The following is a 24111-nucleotide window of genomic DNA, read 5'->3' as shown; positions in this document are numbered from 1 at the left end:
AAACCTATTTCTTCATTCGCTTCTCAGCTGGTAGACTTTCTAACAGATCACAATGTGCATGGTTTGCCAGACCCTTGAACCCACAGTCTTCCTCAGCTGTAATCTTTCCTGCTTGTACTGCTGTAGTCGCTGACCTCCAGTCTTCATGCAAATATCCTTATCGTTCTTTCAGGAAAAATAAAACCTAAGTGATCTTCAGACATCTTATTTTTGCTTCTGCTCTTTTTTGTTATCTTGTTTCTGTTGTGATTTGACTAAGTGTTTGGGCATTATGAAAACGCTGCCATCGCTACTGCAATGAATGACATATTGGCGTGGGTTAAAAGGTCTACCCTGGTCATCCCTCAATCTACTGAAAATGTCACGGTACAAATTGTTTAACTTTTGCTTCATCCGGCTGATTGATCTGCTACACTGAGAGTGCTCCTTTTTAAGGCTCTCCTTTTGTGTTTGAAGATTACACACATCTTCTTCCAAGTTAAGAATTGCATTTAGTTTGCGTTTACGACAATTCTGGGCAGCAACTTTGTTTTTCCCTCTTCGTCTGATGTCGCGTAGGACCGATACCTGCGTATGTGTCAGATGGTTCTTTGCTAGCATGGTGTTGAAGGACTCGACAGGCATGCTCACAATTTCATCAACTGGAAATGGTATTCTCGGAGCTTTGGCACAGCATTCATCACTACTAAGGTTTGTCTCAGTAGAATTGTGGCAACTATCTTTTACTTCACTTGGCTTCTCCATCCACATCTGTTGATGATGCTGCAGAGTGGATGCTGCTTGACTTGGCAGCTGATTATATGTGGGGTTATGAAGAAACTGCTGAAGTGTGGCTTCTCTAGAACACTCTGAATCACCTGGATATTCCGCATGGCCGTATTTAGTGTGTTCTTGGCAATGACCACCAACAGCTCCTAAGCCATGCGAAGAAACATATTCAATATCACTGCTGTACCCAACAGCACCTTCACTGCAGACTGAGTAAGAGGCGGTGCTGTGACTTGAATTCACAGACAGTCCCAAATCTGAGCCAGGTTCTTGAAAGAGCTGAGAAACTTCTATAGGATCAAAACCTTCCCCCAAAGACGTGAGTTTAATTTCATCAAAATTATCATCGTGGGCCGTTGGGTTTCTAATGTCAGCCGCTGAAAACAGCCCTGTCAAATCTGACCCATGAGGTAGTGATCCCAGATTTGTGAAACTGGAGCTTTGTAAATGTCTTGTTTCTGAATTTGATTGAGTGGGGTAGTCTGTTCTTAGTAGCGTGGCATCATGAGGACTGAAACAGTGGCGAAACGTCTGCGTCAAGTTTATATTGTGGTGTGAGGATGATGGGTCTCGGCCTCTACTAGAAGTAGCAACTCGTACGTCTTCCAGTAAACTCACCTAAAAGATGATGGGGGGAAAAATGGGATCTTTTATAAAACGAATGCCTCTACATTTCTCACCTACACAGTCTTGATCAATATATTTTTTAATATTCCACTATTTGAATATATTAAAGTCAAAATTTTACACGTTAAGCTCTTCTAGCTATCCTGAATACTGTTTTCCACTTGTACAAAGCATAACCTGTGTTGGCATATGGCAAGAGGAAGCAGGAAGAGCGCAGAAGAAAAGCGACTGAAGGGATGGGAGGAGGAGGACTCACGAAGGACAGCGTGTTGAGTGTTAAGAGGTGGAAATGGGACTGATGCGAAGTGTGCATCAAACTACAGCCTGCGTGTTATGTCTGAGTTAGTCTAAGAAAACGTCTTTCTAGGTGGGATGGTCCTGCCCCTTCCCTGGTATTGATAATCATCTGATTCCAGGGTGAGCTGGTTCAGGGTGCTAAACTGTTAGAAAACTAATCTTGTAAAGAAGACAAATAGCTCACCTGCAGGAGTTAACCAGTGGTGTGAGAAACAAAGGGGGAAGGACAGGAATGTTAAGGTCGTGCTGTCGCAGTCTCACTGCTTTTCTTTCACAGGTTATAAGGCTTTGGTGGCTGTGAGCTGCCACATTTGGCTTAGTTCCTTCTTAACTGAGGTCTATCGTGTTCAGATTTCAACTCCTTTACTAATCAGTTTGGATGAAACATCCCCCTCCCAAATCACACCTCCTGTGGATGTCTTTTGACTTTAAACTACTCCTCAGTTTTTCTTTACAAAAATAAAGCTGCTGTATGATCCCTCAGCCCTGAAATTCAGATGATAAACGAGTGCTGCGGTAGCGTTAAGGCCCACCTCTTGTGGGCCTGGGTTATATCTGCTGGGTCCTAGAAGTACTAAGCCGCTGCGCAAGAATATGTCAGGGCACTTGCTGACAAGTAGAGCGGTCATAAAATACACGGATACAAAAAAATCAAGAATGTAGATACGTCAAGTATGAAGCCTGTGATATGATGCCTCTGTAGCTGAGCATCCCTACTGTGGTGCGGGAAAGGACTTTTCTGACTGTGGTTCATTGAACAAACAGTGTAAAAAGCAGTTTCCACAGGGGAGGAATGATGTACCATAAAGACCAGGATGTCTTAAGTTCCCTACTATGCTTACTGGGAGATCAGGTCTTGTTTTATTTCTTCTAGGGAGTTACCATGTACTAGACAACCTGTAGTCTGTGAGACAGACCTGGTATTTTCAATTAAGCCCTTGAAAAGAACTATTTTTAGCTAGTTAACTATCCCCCACACGGTAAAGACTCGATACCTGGAAAAAACAAGCAATCCCTTTTCAACCGATAGATTGTCACAAGATGGCAGTGCATTAATAGTCTCAAATAAAATATGCAACCGTGTATTGTTGTAGCTACAAAAAGGCTACAGCCAAATTCCTTTCAAATTATGAAAAGAGCAGAAAAAAACTAAAAACTGATGAACTTCTGAACCTTGTTAGTGTGGAATCCATTACCAAAGCTGAAGAGAGGAGCGGGCTAATTTATGGGCTGGGAGGCACTATCCAACCTGGAGATCCCCAAAACTACGTGTTCCAGAGATAAACATGAAGTTAAACAGAAAACACAAATGACCCTGGAAGGCTCCTGCAATGGGAATCGTATGTAAGATGCCCTTGGAGTATTGCAAAAAAATAACATAGGGAGTAGTTTCATGGTTAGTGATTGCAGGTATGACCTGTGGGAGAGGAGGGAGACTCCAATTAAGATAAGAATTGTTGTGGGGTTTTTTTTTGTGAAGAGGAGCACCCAGAAAGTAAACAATAGTATCAGAAGTCCAGAAGATAACAAAAGAAAACAAAATGAGTTTGCTGCTAATGCTGACTGACCTGATTTGCAGCAAAGAGGGGTCTGTTCTTCTTGAGGGTAGTATCTTTGTAAACCCTTCACCCACAAATGCTTAATAGCTGCTAGTGCTTAATAACTCGGTGTTGCTCTAGAGAAACATACCAAAAGCTGCTCTATAAATATGAGTCCGCATTAGGTTTGAGAAAGGGAATTATTAATTGAAGCAATTAAGTTGTACAGCGGCTCCATCCAGCTTTGAACACCAGGTCACAGGAAAGACAGGACTTTGTAGTTTCATATCCCAGACATGTTACTGGGGAAAATTTTTCAAGTACAGCTAATGACAGCTGCTGTAAAAGGTGGACAGTAGCATCTTTAAACGTCTTCAGGTAAGTTTTACTACACTGATTTGCTGATATATTCCCTGAAGTTTTTTCATTAGATAAAACAGGGTAAGTCGTTATCCAGTAATCACTGACTGTATCCCAATCTATTAGAGATACATGTGTTTTCTCATTTACCTCTAGCATGTTTTCCACCTGCGACGACAGAAGCTGTAAATAGCCCTCTGAGGAGAGAAGGGAATCTACATGGTTGCGGTTGCTCTGTGAGAAAAGAAACAGAAACGCTTTGAAAAGCACAGTTATTTTACGTGAAAAGAGGCAAAAAATCAAAGTCCGAGAGGAAATAGAGCACAGCTCTGTGACATACTGCTGCTGACCCCACCATCAAGTCTTCATCCTGACGGGAGATGTCACGTTGCTAGAAGAAGCAGAAGAACTCCACAGGAGGAGCATCCCTACTCTTCCCCACAATAGCAGAACTGGGCTTTCCGCCTCTCTGAGGCTGCACCTCCATTGTGGAAAAATCAAGTATTTTTTGAAAGCCAGCTGCCAGGGCAGTGGCGAACAGAGGGGCTGGCAAGAAACCTGGATCCGGTGGTCTCAGCTCTCCTCAGGTCTCAAGAACAATGAATGCTCTTTTCATTGTAGCTCTCAGAGAGGACAAAAGGCGAAGTGCACCCGTTTTGGTTTAACCCCATTGAGATTATTTCTCTAGTTACAATGCACGTGTTAAGATCTGAACAATCCAGTTTCCCAAATGCAACTCTACATCTGAGCAGCAATCTCTACATTAATGTGAAAGCAGCATGGTTCAGCATCCACCTCTCAAGTGTGGCCAAAAAGGAAATGCTTGCACACAAACACAATACTGTGGCAATGGAGAAAATAAAATAATAAAAAAAAAAAACAGTTGAAAAATGGTTAGTTGCAAGTCATTTCTGTAAACTTTAGAACACTTCAACTACATAAACTATACCGGAGGGGGAAATTTTCATGGTGTATGAGGGCATCATTTACAAAGTACCGTCCGAAGTCAGTGTTCCTTTCCTGCTTGGTGGCATCAACTACCAGCGTTCCCCTGGGGAACTTCTGCGGTGCAGTGGAGCAGGAGCTGGAGGCCAAGAAGGGGATCAGGGAGATGTTTTTCATCAGCTATAAGCACATTCTTTATGGGTACTTGTAAGACTTTAGTGAAGAGGAAAGTAATTATATGAGTGTGTTCTTCTGAACAAAGATATATATACACATGTATGCGGCACACACTGCACCACACCAAAATTACTCCCTTCATCCTTCTACTAGCAGACTATAGTGGTACTGTAGCTCTGCAGTAAGGACTAGAAATCAATCCATATAATGTACAGTAAAATTTCATGATTTTCTATAGGGGTCACATACACAGCACTGAGTCTTGATTAATACCACAATCCACAGTTGTTTATAACACATTCAGTTTACAAGTCATAGAAACAAGTAAAGACAAAATGCTACTCTGATTTTTGCGATACAAATTCTCGTTTATGATGTCTGTAACAAGATTAAATAAACATTAAGTCATTATTTGGTTTATGTGATTCTGGATAGATGAGAGGTTTTAAAGTACTTTTCCCCTTTCTCTCTTTCAAAAGTTTTGAAGGTGGAACAGAAAAATGAAACTGAAATAACTTGGAACCACCTTGTAAAGGACACGCCCAAATGAAAAGAGGAAATAAAATATTCTTTTCAAAACCATTCACTCTGTTTCTTTCACTACTCTCTATGTCAGTGATAAGACCTATGTTCTCCCATATTTCCTCCATTTTTTTTTCCTTCTTCCCTTTTTTTCATCATTTACTTGATTTACGTCTTCTTTCTCCTCCTCCTCTTGCAGTTCCAGCTGATCATCTCCTTGGTGTGGACGACAGTCATCCAAAGTTTCCTGACATGTTTTCAGGTCAACATCCTAAAGACACAAACATAACAGTGCTATTAACATGCTAACTTCAAGTAACAAGCGATGGGACAAGGGGAAACAGCCTCAAGATGCACCAGGGGAGGTTAGATAGTAGGAAAAATTTCTTCGTCGAAAGGGTTATCAACCGTTGGAACAGGCTGCCCAGGGAAGTGGTTGAGTCCCCATCCCTGGAGGTATTTAAAAGATGTGTAGATGTGGGACTTAGGGACATGGTTTAGTGGTGGACTTGGCAGTGCCAGGTTTATGGTTGGGCTTGATGATCTTAAAGGTCTCTTCCAACCTAAATGATTCTGTGATTCTATGCTGTCAAAATTAATCTTTAAAACACACCTTTTTTATTTTTTTACAGTATAGGATTTCCAATAAAATATACACTGAACGGTTCATTCATGTGGATGGAACTGCCTCTGTGTAGACTTTGGGGGCAGAATGAGACCAATGTCAGTTCAGGAGCGCAAACACCTCCTCCTCTTTTGGTGCCCAGGCACTGAACCCATCTGCAGTAGAAATGGACATTCATAAACACTGGAAACAAAATTATTCTAAAACAGACACATGGTGATGTGATTTCATAGGAAGTCCTGGCTATTGCTGTCTTTTGGATGTCATTTCGCAACAAGCCAGACATATACTCAGTGATGAAATCTTAAAATAGGCAATTATACACGGCCAGATAGCAAAATCCCTCACTTTTTCTTCCAGGAAACCAATCACATTAACATGTATTGTAATAGCGGCTCTGTTTCCCCATCACTTCTATGTAGTCAATGATGGGATTTTTTTTAATCTCCAACAATGAAATTGTTCTGATTTAATGGTCTCAGTTATCTTTTATTTATAGTCATATCATCAGACTTTTTTAGTTTTTATTATAGGGCTGGGGTATTGCTAGGGTAAGAAGAAATCACTGCTAAGGGGTTTGCATATTTAAAATTTTTAAAACTTTGCTATTTCAGCTTCTATAGGGCAAGTCTGAGTTATTAAAATGTGAAACTCAGAGGAATGGAAGCCAGAAAACCAAATGGCTGCACTGCATTTGTTCCATATATCCCCAGCAAAAGGCTATGGCAGGAGCAGAAAAGACAAGCTCTCAACAGCAGCAAACGTAATGAGTTACTGTTCTCTTCTAAAAATCACAACAAATTCACTTTATAGGTTTTATATGAAAGCATAAACTTTATAAAGACTGCAGTTGTAATAGTCATCAAAATGTAGAAGAGTTTTTTGTTAATTATTGCTTCATACAAAACATTAAAAATTAAATGTAAAAAGGTTTAAAAATAGCATTCTGGAGTAAAATTAAATGTAATTTGAAAATAAAGTAATAGTAATTTCATTTTTATTAATTATATTAAAATTTATTTATAAATTCTGAAAATTAATTTTTTTGGCTTTCAATTTTTCTGTAATTTTTTTCAAGCATTGGAAGGGAACTTTAACTTTATAAACAGTCATTTGTAACAACAAATAGATATACAGAGCACTCTTCTATCACTCTGATGGAAGAGGTACCTTCCTTCAATGACGACCAACACAATTTCTAGCTATTAAGAATTATATTCCAATATAGTGTCTTCTTTGTCAGCTACAGTTGGAAATGACCAGATGACTTGTTATTGCCAAATATGAGCAAACAAATTTACTTTTCGAAACACCCACACAAACCCACAGTTTTCCTCTATATAGTAAAACAGCAGGAGAGGGAATTTAGTGTACGGGACCCTGAGAGCACGGCAACTAGCTGCGTGCAAACGCTCCAACAAGTCCAATGGAGCTACTCACAGGCATGAAGTTAGTCCCGTAATTACACGTTCGCAAGATCAGCGCCAGCCTTGAATTTTACAAAGAACCAACCTAATATTTATCCAAGGAATATGATCTGTTAACATCCTAATTAATAAAATTCGTCATCATAAAAGCAGGTAAGAAGTCAATGAGTCACTATTAAAGACCTTAAGCAGCTCCTTTTGAGCTGAGTGCCCTGGAACGCCGCTGCTGCTATGGCAGAGTATTCGGCTCCCGAACAACACAGCAAATTCATTACTCTACCGGCTGACGCAGAATCAAATGCAGGAAACAGTTAGAGATGTGGTATCCATAATGCGATGCCTCAAAAAAACCCAACTGTAAGCACTGGTTTTGAATACAGAAAGTATATGGGTGAGAACTCAATGATTCCTATTAAAATTACAAGGGGTACAAACCCATCCTACCGCCAGGGAAAAGAAAACTTGCGGTAACTTTGTGAAGAGCGCACTGTGTGCCCTGCAGATCATTTGAAACCCTCTCAGTTCAATTTGCTTATGGTGGGTATCTGCCCGCTGACGATACCAGTCTGCTGAAGTCTACGATGGAGATGGTTCTTCCCAGCACCATTGTGAGGACAACTGAATTTCTGATTTGCCTGATGGGACGGCTCCTTTCTTAAGAGAAACTAAATGCTCCCAAAGTTCATAGAAATTTGCAAGAGTGTTGTGGCTTCAGTTTCCGCGGGAAGTCAGAGACAACTGAATTTTTTGGTCTCTTCCTATCAATACATAGAGCTGTTGACCACTAAGGAGACAGGGACTACTTCCGACCATGAATTGTAGAATTTATCTGGAGTCTGCATTGATTTTTATGTATCTTTTAAGAGAAAATAATGGCTTTGACTATTTTCTCTGCTAAGCCATAGACAGTGTGGCTGAGAGCCACCAACTGCACTAACAGCATCACATGCCATTTTGTCCTAACAATCCTTTAGCTTTAGAGTAGCACAGAGATCAGAGTCTCCCTCTGATCTTCGCACAAAGCTCCTGCTGATGTGAACGGAGGTGCCAGCGGGGATGGGAGGGAGGCAGGGGCTCACATTTGCAATCATGACCGCTCACTGTAACTTACCAAAGGGAATGTATCGTCTCCGTTGAATGAGCTTAATAATGCTGCACCGTGTGGCTTTGAAGATTAGTCTTGCTATCACCATTTCTTCCTCCAGCAGATGATACTAAAATACGCTCATGCCTGCTCGCACTGATTATTACTGCAGTAAGTTATCCATCCTTTTAAAAAAACTGTTTTCACCGCTACCAGGACAGTGTCTGAAGGAGCGTGGCCCTGTGACCAGCTTTTCACAACAGTGGTGATACAGATATAGCGTGCGTAAGATTGTTCACAGCACCAATTTCTATGTACGGGACCATTTCAGTGAAATGCTCTATGTGGAAATCCTGTAACACAGGCAGAACCTTTCCCCCTTAATTTCTCGGTTTTGGCTTTTAACAAAAATGCCCTGGATTATGCTGTTAAAGATTTACTCTCTGACATTACACTCCCCACCAGCTTGTTAGTCCTTCCCAGTAATGAAGAACAGCTGAAAAATACTGCTCAACAGCCAAATACTTCTTTCCATGCCCATGCATCACTTGGGATTGATTGCTGGGCTACTGCTATGGGGAGAACAGGAGAGGTGCCTCCCCCAGAAACAGCCAAACCACGTCTTTGAATAAGGCATTTCATTAAAGATAGCTTAATTTTGCAGTTTGAATATACATATAAAGACAAAAGGGATTAGTTAAATACTACTTACCTAGTACTGCACTGCCGCACTCAGTGTTTCTGTCCTGTGCTTTGTTTTGCATTAACGGTAGCAAAAGAAACAGTAATTGAGTTATAATAAAACCACTGTGAGCCCAAGAGCCAGATCAGGACCACAGGTGGGTGGTCTCTGTGCAGAGAAAAAGACTGACTCTCGCTCATTGTAGGAGACTTGCTGGTACCACCAAACCCATTTATTGCAGCAGCCTTTCCACTTCCACCACTGGAGGGTGTGGAAGTTCACACCTCCCACAGCAGGCTGTTTACAAACGGTAAACTGCAACCCTACCTGCAGAAAACCTTCCATTGCGTTTGGAAGGATCTCTGCACAAGCACAAGGCAGGAGAGTTACACGAAAACTCCCCCACGAAAAAAAAAAAGAAAAAAACCAACAAACCAAACAAAACAAAAACCCCCCAGACCAAAAAAAGTATCTCAAATTCTAGTCTTGCTTCTGCCATTTACTAGTTTCAGTCAGGCTAGAGAACACAATCTGAGACTGATTTAGTGAATTATCCATCAGCCTTGTAGGCAGCAGGGCTCTAACCGTGCATCTGCCCTTTCCCTAAGGTACAACTTACCACACGTCAACTATCAGCTTCAGTTTGTCAGTCTTTGGCATATGAAAAATGGTAATTTATGTAAAATCTACTTATAGTGGTTGAAGAATCAATGCAGAAGTGAGAGACAGTATGATTTTGTGGGTGGCCTGCCCTACGTTTAATTGCAAGGACGTTGCTTGCTCTGGCAGTTTTCTTATGACATTAAAAAATAAAGCCTTCAGTTTCCAATTAAGTACTTTGGAGTACAGATCTCAGCATAAATTGGGTGTGCCGTACATAAAATCATAGAATCATAGAATCAGTGAGGTTGGAAGGGACCTTTAAGATCATCAAGTCCAACCATTAACCTACCCTGATAAAAACACCACCACTCCTAAACCATGTCCCTAAGCAGCTCATCTACCCTTTTCTTAAACACCTCCAGGGATGGTGAATCCACCACCTCTCTGGGCAGCTTATTCCAATGTTTAATAACCCTTTCAGTGAAAAAATGCTTCCTAACATCTAATCTAAACCTGCCCTGACATAACTTGAACCCATTTCCTCTTGTCCTATCACTTGTCACCAGGGAGAAGAGGTCAGCTCCCATCTCTCTAAAACCTCCTTTCAGGTAGTTGTAGAGGGTGATAAGGTCTCCCCTCAGCCTCCTCTTCTCCAGGCTAAACAACCCCAGATCCCTCAGTCGTTCCTCATAAGGTTTGTCCTCCAGACCCTTCACCAGCTTTGTAGCCCTTCTCTGGACACGCTCCAACACCTCAATGTCCTTCTTGTAGTGAGGGGCCCAAAACTGAACACAGTACTCGAGGTGAGGTCTCACCAGTGCCGAGTACAGGGGGATGATTACTTCCCTAGTCCGGCTCACCACACTATTCCTGATGCAGGCCAGGATGGTGTTGGCCTTCTTGGCTGCCTGGGCACACTGCTGGCTCATGCTCAGCCGGTTGTCCACCAACACCCCCAGGTCCTTTTCTGCCAGTACATCAAACTATCCCTCCACATACCCCTTCCCCTTGCTTTCCCCACCCATGTATTATCTGTTATCGATAAAAAAACACGTAGGGATGTCCTGGTTTGAGGTAAAACAGGACCAATTTTGTTCAATAACTTTACTTTTTAGCTGGGCTTCTTCTAACTCCTGAAATGAACAGCATATTGTACAGACACTGCTCGCTCTCAGAGTGATAAGACCTACGTTTATAGCTGATGCCAGGGCATGGTATGCAGAGAGGCTCCAGCTTATACTTATTGCTGTAACCCCCAAGGCCAGATAACACTGTTATGGGCCCCGTTGGAGGGTCGGCAGTGGAAAAGTGCAGAGGGGTCCCACCTGCGGCGAGGAGCCGACAGGACAGGTGACCCCAAACTGACCAACAGGGTATTCCACCCCATCTGCCTCATGCTCAGTATAAAAGCTGAGGGATCAAAGGGGTCAGTGCCCTTTCTTTAATGGTCGGCATCTACTCTTTCTGTTCGTCTGCCTTTGATCCCAATCCTGAATCCAGATCCAGAATCCAGTTCCCATCCGTCACCGAGTCCAGTCTGGGACTTCCCCAGTGCCTGCCATCATCCAGGGAGCCTGATAAGGTTTTGCATCTATTTCATTATTTTCTTTTTATTTTATTATTAATTTTTCATTAAAGTAGTTGAGTCCCTTCTAAACTCCTAAGTCTCTTTTTCCCTCCTCCGCCTCTCTCTTTGAAGGGAGGTGTGGGGGAGCATCTGTCGCTCGCCCGGTGGCCGGTTCAGCCCAAACCACAACAGGGGAGCAGAACCTATGATGAGATGAAAAGAGTAACAGGTCTACGGCGATGCCTTGGATAGGCAAACAAGACCCCTCTGTAGGAGCAGCAGAAAGCGTAGGCGAACTGTTTTCAGCTATCCATCAGTGTGCAGTTGGCGAACAGGGCTAAAACTACACAGCTCAGGGCAACTAATGCACAGAGAGATCTGAATTAGCTCTGGAGTAACAGAAAGGTCTCACCGCCACAGAACAGATCAGACAGGGTGGTTTGCCTGGGTGTACAGACAGCACCGAGAGGCAGAGGGTACCGGTCCCTGCAAAGCTCCCTTTCACTGCAGTCGGACTCCCAGTTATCTCTACAAATATCTTATTACTGGAGGAAAGGTATACGATCACCATTATTTGCAAAGCAACATAATTTTTCATGCTGATTACTCCCGTGTGCTGTTCACACGCTGTCTTCTAATTACTCTACATTACAGTTTATTTATTTTAGTTCTCAAGCTTTAAATTGCTCCATTAAAAAAGGAGGCTGAGGGGAGACCTTATTGTTCTCTACAATTACCTGAAAAGAGGTTGTAGAGTGGTGGGGGTCGGTCTCTTCTTCCGTAACAAGTGATAGCACAAGAGGAAATGGCCTCAAGTTACGCCAGGGGAGGTTTAGGACGAACATTAGAAAAAAGTTCTTCACAGAAAGGGTTGTTAAGCTGTAGCTGATCCAGACTAGAACAGCACAGAGGCATTACACTAATATCCTAACACATATGAGCACATCTTCTACCAACCACCCGCTATGACATGCTGTAGGTAATACAGGACAGTGAATTATGTATAGGATTCAGAACAAATAACTTTTTAAAATGTAGTCTCTGCTCCGATACAAACATTCTTTGTCCCTGGTCCTGTTGCATCCATCTAAGAAAACGGGTAGCAAGACTCTGAGATCATATGATTATTTTCTCCAATAAAAGGTGTATTTCGGAAGAAATACTTAAAAAAATATATTTTTATTACTAAGGCAACAAAATATTGTGGGGTTTACATTTCATCAGCAATCTTATGTTTGGTTACAGAAATGGACTGAATGAAATAGTTCGCTGGGAACACACTGAATACAAAGATTCGGGCTGATCCCAGTCTGTCACGCAGAAAGCTAAATGTAGGAGCCCACCAGTTTGCTTTAGTCCTTGTCAGAGACGAAGTGCTCAGGCTGTCCTAATGCTGCACTACACCCCCTCTTGGTGCAGAACAGAAAAATAGGCCAGGCAGCCCCACAGGGTTCAGCGTGCTCCAGCCACTGAATTCATTTTCTTTCTCATCTGCGGTTGTCTTCCAGAGTGGTTATAAATACCAGTTCCCCAAGGACAAGGATCAACAGCTCGCAGCGTGTTGCCAACAACATTCTCGGCAAGGACTGGAGCCCAATGAATAAAATTAATCCAGGGGTGGGTGAATCCAGCTGTGAATTTTTCCCAACGCCACACAATCCCACAGTACTGAGCAGAACAAAGCAATCACTTTCATCTGTTTACACAGACTCCTCGTCCTGATCTAGCGTGGATAAGACCAATGCTAAAAATAGCTCAGCTCTATTTTTACAAAAGGCAAAATGAAGGTTATAAATCAGCCGAACCGCTTTGAAATCCATTATACTGTTACAATAACATTTTGACAGCACAATTGGACTTATTCAAACCTACAGAGGTCACCTTTAAAACAAAGATCAACTTTTTCCTCTGTTTCATGTTTTCAACTTGTCATGCACTTCTTTTGAAGTCTGGTGGAATAGACACGGGGTGGGGGGGTGTTCACTTAGAAGTCCATTTACATTTTAGGTCAAGAACTTTATACTGCCTTATCTTGCTCCAATCATTCTTTCATTTAAATAAAACGTGCTTAAGAGGGAGACCCAGTCCTATGTTTAGCAAAGAAATGAATCATCTTCTCTCCACAGAAACTGTAGTTTGGGTGTAGAAACTAGTTTTGCAACTACCTGACAAAAAATAGAAAAAAAAAAAAAAGCTAGCTAACACATGGGGAAATAGAAAAAAATATCAAAAAATGCACAAACAAACAAAAAAAACACCACCACCACCCCAAAAATGAATAAGAAAAAGAAGAGGAAGAAAGAAAAAAAGAAAAACTAACATACAAGACAAATTTAATAATTGTTTTGATGCTGGTCCTTTAAGTCAAATGAGAGCCAGCTACTCATAATGGTTCAAAACCAACTTGAAAAATGTTGGTATTCAACTTTGTATTTCAAAATGTACTGAACATTTGAGTCACAGGACCATCACCTGGGCTTTACTGTACCTTTTTTATCTGCACAGCGTATCACAGAACTCTCAGATCACAAACTGCTCAGGAGAAATGAAACTCTATGCCCACTAGCGACTTAAACTCAGAAAAGCAGTCCTTGCACCTAAAAGGCTTGGCCAATCTTCGAGTTACAGATGTGCACAGCTCTTGCGCGGGATGAGGGTCTGAGCAGGTGTACGTGGACAGATGCGCAGTGAGGACTGCGTGCTGCATGACCGAAATTGGGAAACCAGCCATCGCTGCTGGCCACTTACTGCCCGAGCGTGTAAGGTGCCACACTGACAACAGAGGCAGATACAGTGAGGCTGGAGATCAGCCCTGGCATGGTTAAGGACGCCAAGATGTAAGGAATGTTCCTGACACGTGTAGTTACCGGACTACGACATTCTGCCCCTCATCGCGATGCACTTGAGGAGAAGCTGCGTTTCTGCAGCCCTGTGACATTCTGGAGCTGCCTGTGCGCCCACGTGAAGAAAACCGAGGCGATTCCGGAGGAAATGCTGAGCAGAAGTGACAGTTCCCGGCCTTGCCGGTGACGAGCGGTGCTGGGGCCACGCGTGGGCCCTGGCCAGGGCACCTCTGAAGGGTTCACCCCGCTTTGGCGGCTTGGAGAGCCACCACCAGTTGCTCCGTTAGCAAACGGCTTCGGCGTTACTGCGCAGCACCAACAGGCCCCTTAGTTTGCGTTCACTCCCCGCTGCCCGTGACCCCCTCCGGGGACCAGAGACCCCCGGGGGAGGTGGGGGCGGGGGGGCAGGGACCAGCCCTGAGACCACCCGCAGATCTCTGGAGGTGTCACCCCTCAATTTTTGGAGCGGGGGAGGAGTCTGGCTCCCCCTTCGCGTCCCCACAGCTCGCCCCCCACCTACACCCCCAGACAGACCGACCGACCGACCGACCGACCGACCGCCGCGGGGCGCATCCCCGCCCTCCCCGGTCCCCCCCATCGCTCGGCCGGGGCGGCGGGGCAGACCCGGCGCCCGCCGCGCCGCTGCCGGTGCCCGGCCGGGATAGTGCGCGCCTCCCCCGACCCCGGGGCCGTCCCGGGGCCGTCCTTACCTCCGCCATGGGGCAGCCGCCTCCGCGCAGGGCCGCCGCCGCCCCATCCTCCTCCCGCGGCGGGGCCGGGGGCGGCTCCCCCGGGCGGGGCGGGCAGCGCCGGGCGCCGCCGACCTCCCCGGGTCCGAGGACCGGGACAGGGACCCGCCGGGGCTGTCAGAGGAGCCCGAGGAGGCTTCGTGGGGTGAGTGAGCCGCGGCTGCCCGGCGGCAGTCCCGTTGTCCCCACGCAGCCGACGCGCCGCGTGGGCGTGGGGGCGGGCCGGGGGAGAGACCGACCGCCGCCCCGGTTCTCGCAGCCGGGCAGAAAGCCGTCCCTCCGCCCCGGCCCCGTTCCGCGAACATCCCCCCATCCCCCATCCCCCCCCCCATCCCCCATTCCCCCCCCATCCCCCATCCTCCCCCCCTTCCTCCTGCCGCCGCACCGGCCCGTCCCCTCGGGCGGGAGGCGGCGCCGGGGCGGGATGGGGACGCGGGACGTGGGGACGTGGGCACCCCGGCACCCCCCGCAGCCCGCCGCCGCCCAACCGAGCTCCGCTCCGCGGGGCCGGGCGTCCCTCACCTGTGTGCTGGGGGCTTCCTGCGGGCCCGGGGCGGGTAACAGCCTTCGGTTGCCGGAGAGGGCTGGAAATAAAGGAGACGAGTTAGGAAGCACGGTAGCTATAGGGGGGGGAAATAAAATAAATTTTAAAAAATTATAATTATATATTTACAATTATATGTTTATATATAATATAAATATAAATGTAATTATAAATTATATAATGTAATTATAAAATATAAATTATAATATAAATATAATTCTATTTATATATGTGAATATATAATTATGCAAAGGGATTCTCTGCCTGCCTCTGGTAGTAAAGATTCTTACCCCACCCCCACCCACCCCCCCCGGTTTTAAGAATCCCCAAAGAAAAGAAAAAAAAAAATACAGGTACAGGTTTTAATCACAAATCAACCTGATGTCTAAACCTTTATCCAATGCCTTTGCTTTCCCACCCACTGAACTGCATTTTCCTCAATGCATCCACTTAGCGCTGCCCGAACTTACTCTCACACATCCTGGGGGTATCTTTTCCAGCTGTTTCGTTCTCTCTGTCCTCTGAAAAGGCCTTTTATCACTCCTCATCACTTTCTACTTATCAGAGTGTTTCAGACTTGTTTTGGCATTTACAAGGCATAAGGCTATTGGTGCAGACCTGAAAGTGTCAATTCTTCAGTGATAACCGTGTGTGTAACGGGTACAGTTTCTCATTTCTCTGTTATCAGGGATGACATTTCCATTTTTCGTTGTGTCCAGTGTGATACTATGCAATGGGTGTGTTACAATACTCCTCGCGTTTTCATGTGCCTTGTTTCTTGAATTCCAATAAAATAACAGTTTTCTTTCCAAAATCCAGATGAACTGGAACCTGATGCAGTCTTCTGCTGCCAGCTTTTTTTTTTTTTTTTTTCCACGCCAGGGTAAGATCTCTGGCTTTCTAAGTGGAAGTGTAACTGAAGGTAACAATGTTGATTTTGCTGTTGCAAAATTAAATTAAATCTCTCTTAAGCTAAATACATTTACACATTATGATTCACTGCACAAATGCCAAGACAGATCTTGACCACCACAAGTCCTTACATTCCATGTTATTCATTGGTGTTGTTATGGTTTGAGAAACCCAAAACAATTTATTGTTGTTTAGACAATCATTCTATCACCTGGTGACCCCTCCCCACCCGGGAAGGGGAATCGGAGAAAAAACATGGAAACCCGGGAGTTGAAATATAAACAGATTTAATAGAGTAAGATTAGATAACTAGCATTAATAGCACTAAAGAACCGATATTGACCCCAATACAAATGCAGAATATGCAAAGATTATACTCAGCCAATTATATCAGTAGGAAGTTGTGCACTCCCAGCAGTGGACAGCAGATGTGGGACACCACGAGCGTTACAGCTTCAGGAGGAAGGGAAGGGCTCAGGGGTCCGGCACCAGGGCACGAAGTTCTCAGGATGGCAGCCATCAAGGGAGAGAGAAACTTCAGATCAAACTTTCTAATTTATAGTGAATGTGATGTCCATGGTATGAAATAATCCTGTTGGCCATGTTGGGCCAAGTGCCCGGGTCTCACTCCTCATCCCTGCACCTGGCAAGCTCGAAAACACTGAGACCTTGAAACCCGCACACCATAGCTTGCTACAAAGTAAATATTTTCACAGATTTAGACACTAGATTCTTCTAAAAGCGCAGTCTTCCCAAGTATTAGAAGAGAAATTAGTCGTGTGTCGCTCAAATCAGGACAGGTGCTGACCCCTGTTTTTTGGTGTTGTTGCAGCACAATCAAAATCTTTGCACATAATTTTTAAGCTTGTAGATCAAATCTTTGAATCATAAGAAAATATATGATAACTGAATATAGCCTATAGATTTTCTTGCAAGGGATGGAGAAAAAAAGGAGCACGTATTTTGGAGATGCTGGTGGATATACTGTGGGAGAAGACCTTGGGGGATGTCTGAGCACATCTCAGGGCTAGAAACCAGTGTTATGTTTCCTTTAACTTTTCCGTGACGATGCCCAGTGTATCTCCAGTACTACCTGAAGCACAGATGTTGTATTACAGCCCAGGGCACTCTCCCGCCTGGCCCAGTGCTTGGCCTGCAGCTTGGCACACCTCGTTCCTCAAGGGAGACAAGAGCCTCTTTGTGGCCACTGTGGGCCACTACAACGATGTACATTTAACGGGACCATTTAATCGCTTAGTCCTCTCCTTAAACAAGGTGGTGTATTTTAAGAGGGTACTGAAGCTCTGCACTGTTGCAGTTGCTTTTGGCTGTTAGTTTTTCATCTGAACGAAGTTTTGAATCGTGGTCCTTAAGACCCTCAGCAGTGCATATGGACCACTAGAGAGGGACTGAAGCCTCTGTCTGAACCAGTCACCTTAAATTGGAGATAACCTTCACTCACAAGAGATGCTACAGTGGTAGATTTAGGGATCCTGTTCAGGTGTCTCACTACCCGTATTCGGGACTTTAAAATCCTGCACTCAAAGAGTGATGAATGAGGGTGTGTTCAGTTAGCAGTGTCCCACCGAGAAGGTGTCTGTGCCAGAGAGCTCGTGTGCCCTCTCAGTTAATGCTGTGGCTGTTTTGCATGTCAGACACTCTGCCTACAAAGGCACTCGGCCCCTCATCCTGATCTGCAAAGTCGGTGTTATTTCTGTGCATCTTTGCTGATAAATCAATGCAAAGACGACTACATAGATGGTGTCATAGCATGATCGCTTCTTTCAGCATGAACCCCTTAAACAAGAGATCTTCCCAAACCTCTTAATCAAGTTCAGCACAACAGCAAATGCGACACTTCATATCAGTTTGCTCTGCTCTGGCGGCTCATTGATCAGGGAAAAGAGACAACCAACTTCTCTAATCCTAACTAAAGGCTTGACCTGAGTCTGTGAAAAATGCTGTGAGGTGAAAATGAAGGCCGCCTCCTTTCTTCCCTCAATTTGCAATAGAGCGACTTTGCAGAGTTTCTCCTGAGTGACTCAAATGGAAAGGAGAGTCGGTCCCTGTGGCATACGGTCCGCCAGACGCGTCTCCGCAGAAGGGAAAGCTGGGCGTGCAGCCTGGTAAGAGCCACAGTGTTTTCACCAGACTCCTGCTCTGAATTACTGGGGAACAAGGGCTGCATATGTGTCTGTATACGGAGCTTCAGGTGAGCTCAGATTACATCTCAGCTGTTTACAGCTCCTAAATGGGTCTGTAGTCATTCATTCCAGAGAAGTCTCTTGATAGTTTCAAGTACTCTGCTAGTCTTACATCCAGTGAATCTGGGAAATAGCTGTTCATTTTTTCCTTATTGCTAAATTCTGATAACAATTCGATAAAACATCAGCAAAGTTTCTTCCATGTGACATTTCATGCATCATTTCTAATTATTTCAATTTATAAACCTACTTCTTGTGAAACATGCTTTTAATCAAAGTAAGCAATTCATAGATAATCTTCTCTCAGAGAAGCATTAACATCAGCTTTAATAAATACGTTACTCAATTACTTGGTATTGATTCTGCTGTGTTAGAGGGGTGCACTGTTCCCCAGCATGCCTTTGTGCTTCATGCCAGCGTTGAAAAGGAGGGACAGGCTCTTTAGCATAAGAGCGTTTATGGTGGAGGCCAAGTGACAGAGTAGAAATGCTCACAGCCTCTATCTACAATGATGCAAGTGTTTAGGTTCGAACCCGTATTCGGAGTACACAGGTACTGAGAGTCACAAACATATGAATGTCATGAATTTGTCACCTAGTTTTACACTGTAATCATTTCCCTACTTCATTATCTGATTGTTTTTGCGCCATCCCATTAGTATGTCATCCCGACTGTGACCAAGTAGCAATATTTTTATTACTTTCCTAATGGGTACCCCTGTTCTAATTTTACTTTCATCCTTCTTGCTGCATAAGAGATCCTACAACTGGCATTGGTTTTAACCACTCTCTTGCGAATCCTTCTGTGCATAAGGAGCTTCAGTTATCAGTCCTAGCAGTATTATCTATAAAAGAAATAGAAAAAAAATATCCTTTCTTAATTTTGGTCAAATATTTGCTCTGTGCTTTGGTAAAAATAATTTAGTAAAGGTTTGTGCAGACAGACATGAGAAAAAGAGAATGAATCTGCAGTAGCCAGATCTGGCATATTCTGAATCAAATGGCACACGCTGGGCACACATCTGGGACCCAATTTTCTACACTTTTATCACATAGCTTGAACCAACTCCCCTTATGCCAGATACACAGATACTACTATACCAGTGAAATAGTCATATAAATACCTGGATGGATCATGTATCTTATTCATCTCTTACTACAAATCCTTTGGCAGGGCTCCGAAATAGCTGCATTAGTGCTGCTGAGGCTGCGGTTTATAGAGCTGGACACAGATCATGGGAGAGTGGCTCATTAAATCCTCCTAAACACGTCTGTAACGTGTATATGCTCTCATGCCTCGTCTCCCACTACATCCCCTTGCAGAGGATATATTCAGATATATACACTCAGGGACAGAAAGTCAACTATTTCTTAACACAGAAAGACCTTAGGTTCAAGACACTGAAAATGTAAAAAGCTTTGTCCTGTGTCCTGTGGACATCGCGCCAGCCATTCGCAGATTCAACTAGCTAAGCGTGCAACAAGAAGTGATGGGAAGCTGCAACTCACGTGCTTTCTGCAGCTCAACCCCTGGATTCATCCTGACAACTTAAGCAAGCTGCTGACTCTCCTTCTCCGAACCCTCATCTGGACTGCCCCCCCCCCCCCCTCGCTGGTGCTCTGCGTACGCACAGCAGGCTCCCACAGGAAAGCGATGGACTCAGGTTTTCTCTTTTGACCGATGTCTTTGCCCACCTACTAAGTGTATTTCTCTCTACCATCCAGAGAAAAGAAAATAAATATCAATTCCTTTTAAAACCAGGAAGGTATCGTTTCCCTTCCTTGACATACAGTTCAAAAGATAGCAGCCCTCCCGAGTCCAGCATTGCCTTCTTTGAGATGTGCCTGGGTAGGATCCAGCTCCCTCTCCATCCTCCACGAGGGAAGCCAGTTGCCCTGGCCGAGTAGCCTCCATTCAGGAAAATCCACCCTTTGTTCTTCTGTGGGCAACTTTTCGTTACACCGACGGATGTCAGTGCAAGGACAGTCGGTAGCAGCCCTGTACAGATGGGTGTTGGGTGCCTAGATGCTTATTTTGTATCTGTGCCTTAATGCTTTCTTCCTTCTTCAGAGGTAGCTGGGGACCAGCTGAGGCTGTGGCTCAGCAGGAGTTCCTCCTACCAACCCAGTCACAATGGCATGTGCCAGAACAGGAGACGGCACACGCATACAGAGACACACTCAGAGCGCAGGGCTAGTGGAAATAACAGTTGTGACCTGAGGAACACTTGCCTTCTTCCTGGAGAGGGTGATAAATGAGAAGTGATTGATCCTTCCATATAAAAAAAAAAAAAAAGAGCCCAACACCCAAAGCTAAAAGACGTCAAGAAAAAGCCCAGCAGGGACACCAGCTGAAAGCCAAGGAGAAGAAGATGAAAAAAAAAAAAAAATCCAGGGAGGAAGCCCTCTAAACAATTTCAAGCAGAACAAAATATACTGAAACGCAGAGAATAAAATAATTTGACACAGGTAGCAGGAATGAGTTGGCTTTGTTTGGGAATTGGGAAGGGAAGAGGACAAAAGCCATTGCCTACTACACAGGGCTAGCACTTATGGGTAGAAAGGACTACACTTCCACTTCTTTTTCAGTTGAAGTTGTCACTTCTGTGGTAGTGGCATCTGTGGGATCCAAGGATATGTGACGTGATAAGCGGTCCTGACTTTTTGGATGCAGTCAGTATCTTGACAATCTTGATAGCCTGAAGTGCTGTGCTGTTGTTGGCTACTAACAACCACAGTAAAGGAAAATAGGAAAGACAGAGCTCTTGGTGCTTTCACGATCTGTTTGCTGTACATCTAAAGCTCCTGGAAGAAATAAATCTTTTTATATTTGGGTTCTCTTTACTTATTGATGCAGTGATTTGCCAGCCACAATTTATCACTGAGGCTGTAGAAACCCAGGATAGAAAGGCAAGATAGTGCAAGGCGAAAGGGGAGATTGCATTGTATTCTGCAGCTGCTGCATTTAGAAAGATAGTATCCAGCTGTCAACAGAGTTCACGGCTAAATGACAAATACTTTTTGACTCAGGTGGATTTGCTGGAACAGGAAGAGTTACATAGCTCTGAAACTTACTTCGGTCTTAAATAGTTTAGCAATTTTAGGAGTTTAGTTTAGGCTGGAGATTTCAACTGGAACATGGCAGTTTCTCTTAGGCAGAGGCTTATGCCAGGTCAAAAGATTGATTCTTAGACATTTAGGAAAATACATCTGTCACAAAATATTTTGTTATCCCTGGAATAAAAGATTTCAGCTCTGAGGTTTCTTACTCAAGCTACATTTATATTTTTGCTAGTTGCCTGAGTAACTTTTGAAACTTAATTCAGTTCCTATTGCTGCTTACATTTTTTTCTACCTGTATCTTTAAAACATTCTAAAGGTTCCTAAATCTCTTTCTGTCTCTTTTTCCTTTTTAATATATTAAATCTGTATGACTCATGGACCTCTCATACTAGATTGCTACGTGCCACCAATGCACTGTATCCAACCTGTTTGGCTTTGGGATGCTCCCAGAGAAAGGGTGGAGAAGGTAGAAAATGTCATATTGATCTAGATTGGTACAACAGCTGTCACCTTTGCAATGACTGGATCTTCACTGTGATTAGACATAATGTATGTTGAAGCCGTATGTATATCATACTGCCTTTTCTCTTGGAAGCTGTTTGCAAACAGAGGCATTGCTAATATTATGTTTAACTGGACACTGTTTGGGTAGCATCTCTTTTTTATGTTCTGTTGATGTTTTCAGCATCAGTATCGATCTCTTTCAGGCACCTGTTTGTCTTCTCCCATAGCGTCCTTTGTGGTTGGGATGACTTACACAAAACAATTCACCATTGCCACATTGAAAACCTTTTGCAAAACATCTTCTGCACCAATTCCACCAAGTGATGAGTGTGTTGGAAGGCACCAGCTATACATGCCAAAATGAAAAGCTAAACCCCCTTATATCTGCTGAGATCCTGCACCTCATATTTCTTTTAAAACCCTTAACATGGTTGCTATCGCTAAAATACCAACAAGAATGATAACAATAGCAATAACAGTAATATTTGAAGAGCCAACAAAGCACACAGGGTCTGCTAGTGGCAGAGGGAGGCTGCCACCTGCATCTATGTGCCAATGCTGTCTTGGATGAATCACTCTCTTGTGTCTCAGTGTGTATTGAATCCATAGAAATAATAGACTAAAAGTTACTCCTGAGTATAAAATTGATTTTGAAGCCCATAATTAGGTTAGAACCACCACTTTCTTAAGCACTTCTCAAAATCCTTCTCCTTCTTTAGAGAATTAAAGCAAGGATATATCAGCGAAAACTTGTCGCTGTTTTGAACCTGGAGCTTTTTTTCAGTCACCTGGAAAGGGACGTTTTTAAATGTCTGAATGGCACGGCCCTTCACAGGAGGCAATGAAAAAAGAAACTGTCCCTCATGGGCCCGTGGGTCGGTGCAGGGAGCAGAGACATCTGCTGGGTAACCCACCGAGGTGCTGCAGGCTCGGCATCACCCATGTTCCTGGTTGAAAGGAGCTGGCAGAGCAGGAGATGGGAATTGCTGCCAATGAATATCCCCCACATGGCTTTGTTCAGGACTGAATGAGATCTGTCAGTCTTTTTCTGGACTAGGATCTCATGGCCAAAGTAAGGACCTTTATCCTGACCTCGCTTCCCTCCTCCCACGGTGTCCCACCTGATGCTGACTCACCTGATGAAAGAGTCCATTTAATAATAGGTCATTCTTCTCTGCCATATCTGCTCCTCGGGTCATTCCGGTGATACCAGGATGTTCTTGACTCCATTTTAAATAATGCATACTTTTTTCAAGCTACTCTTAGATGAGGAGAAAGGAACGAGACACTGTCTCCTTAAATCACAGTCCTGGGTAATTACAGCTAGGTTAAGCACTGAAGGCCAGAAATCAAACCCAGACTATTCAATTACTGTAGCTAAAAAATAATATTCCCTAAGATGCAGGGTGTTATGGTATCATCTTTGTAATGAAAAGTATTGTTTTTCTGGCAGGGCACCCTCCAGCTAGGTTAATGACACTTTTGATCCTGTTGTCCCTGCTGCAGCGCCTGGATTTCTGCACCACAAGAGCTCAGTTACTCCCTGCATTTTGGTGTGTATGTTTTGGCTCTCTGCCCCTGGTTTTCAATGGGAAAGCACCACAAAATTAACTGGTGAAAACACTGCTGCCTTACTCAAGGTGATACGTCTGACTCACGAACCAGGGAGCTGTAGTCACTATCTGTCTACTTTAAGTTTCTGCAGCCTGAAATATATAAAAGATTCCTAGATGGGATGAAAAATCTGCAGCCTGACATATATAAAAGATTCCCAGAGGGGTTGAAAACAATCAGTAATTCCACAACATCGTGTCTGCGTTGTGCCCCAGTGCAGGCCCAAAGGTCGCCCTCTGCTTCTTCAGCTTTGTGCTGCTCCAGCTACGCAAAGCAGATGGCAAAGTGGAGAGAACCATGTGGAATATATGTTTTATAATGACTCTCTTCTGTTCAAGCACAACTGTGGCTTCTCACTGCCCTGCACACTTCCACCCACCAGCATCACCTTCAGGTGCTTCATGAGTAAAACAGCTACTCTACATTGGAGACCAGACTGGTGGTTGAAGTCCTGGGA

At 44.0% G+C, this 24111-nt stretch overlaps 1 protein-coding gene across 1 annotated transcript; it reads right to left on the bottom strand.

Annotated features, from left to right (window-relative positions):
- Positions 1-204: 204 nt before the first annotated feature.
- NFE2L3 (NFE2 like bZIP transcription factor 3) lies at positions 205-23239 on the bottom strand (the record flags this gene model as incomplete). Its single annotated transcript, XM_082499158.1, has 4 exons — positions 205-1386; positions 3741-3824; positions 5398-5505; positions 23177-23239. The coding sequence occupies 4 exons, from the start codon at positions 23237-23239 to the stop codon at positions 205-207; spliced, it is 1437 nt and encodes a 478-aa protein (XP_082355284.1).
- Positions 23240-24111: the final 872 nt, after the last annotated feature.

This window comes from Vanellus vanellus, assembly GCF_965231255.1.
Source record: "Vanellus vanellus genome assembly, chromosome: 2".
In the NCBI taxonomy this organism is placed as follows: domain Eukaryota; kingdom Metazoa; phylum Chordata; class Aves; order Charadriiformes; family Charadriidae; genus Vanellus; species Vanellus vanellus.
Note: the sequence above shows the minus strand (reverse complement) of the source record. Positions and strands in the feature narration are given on the sequence as shown.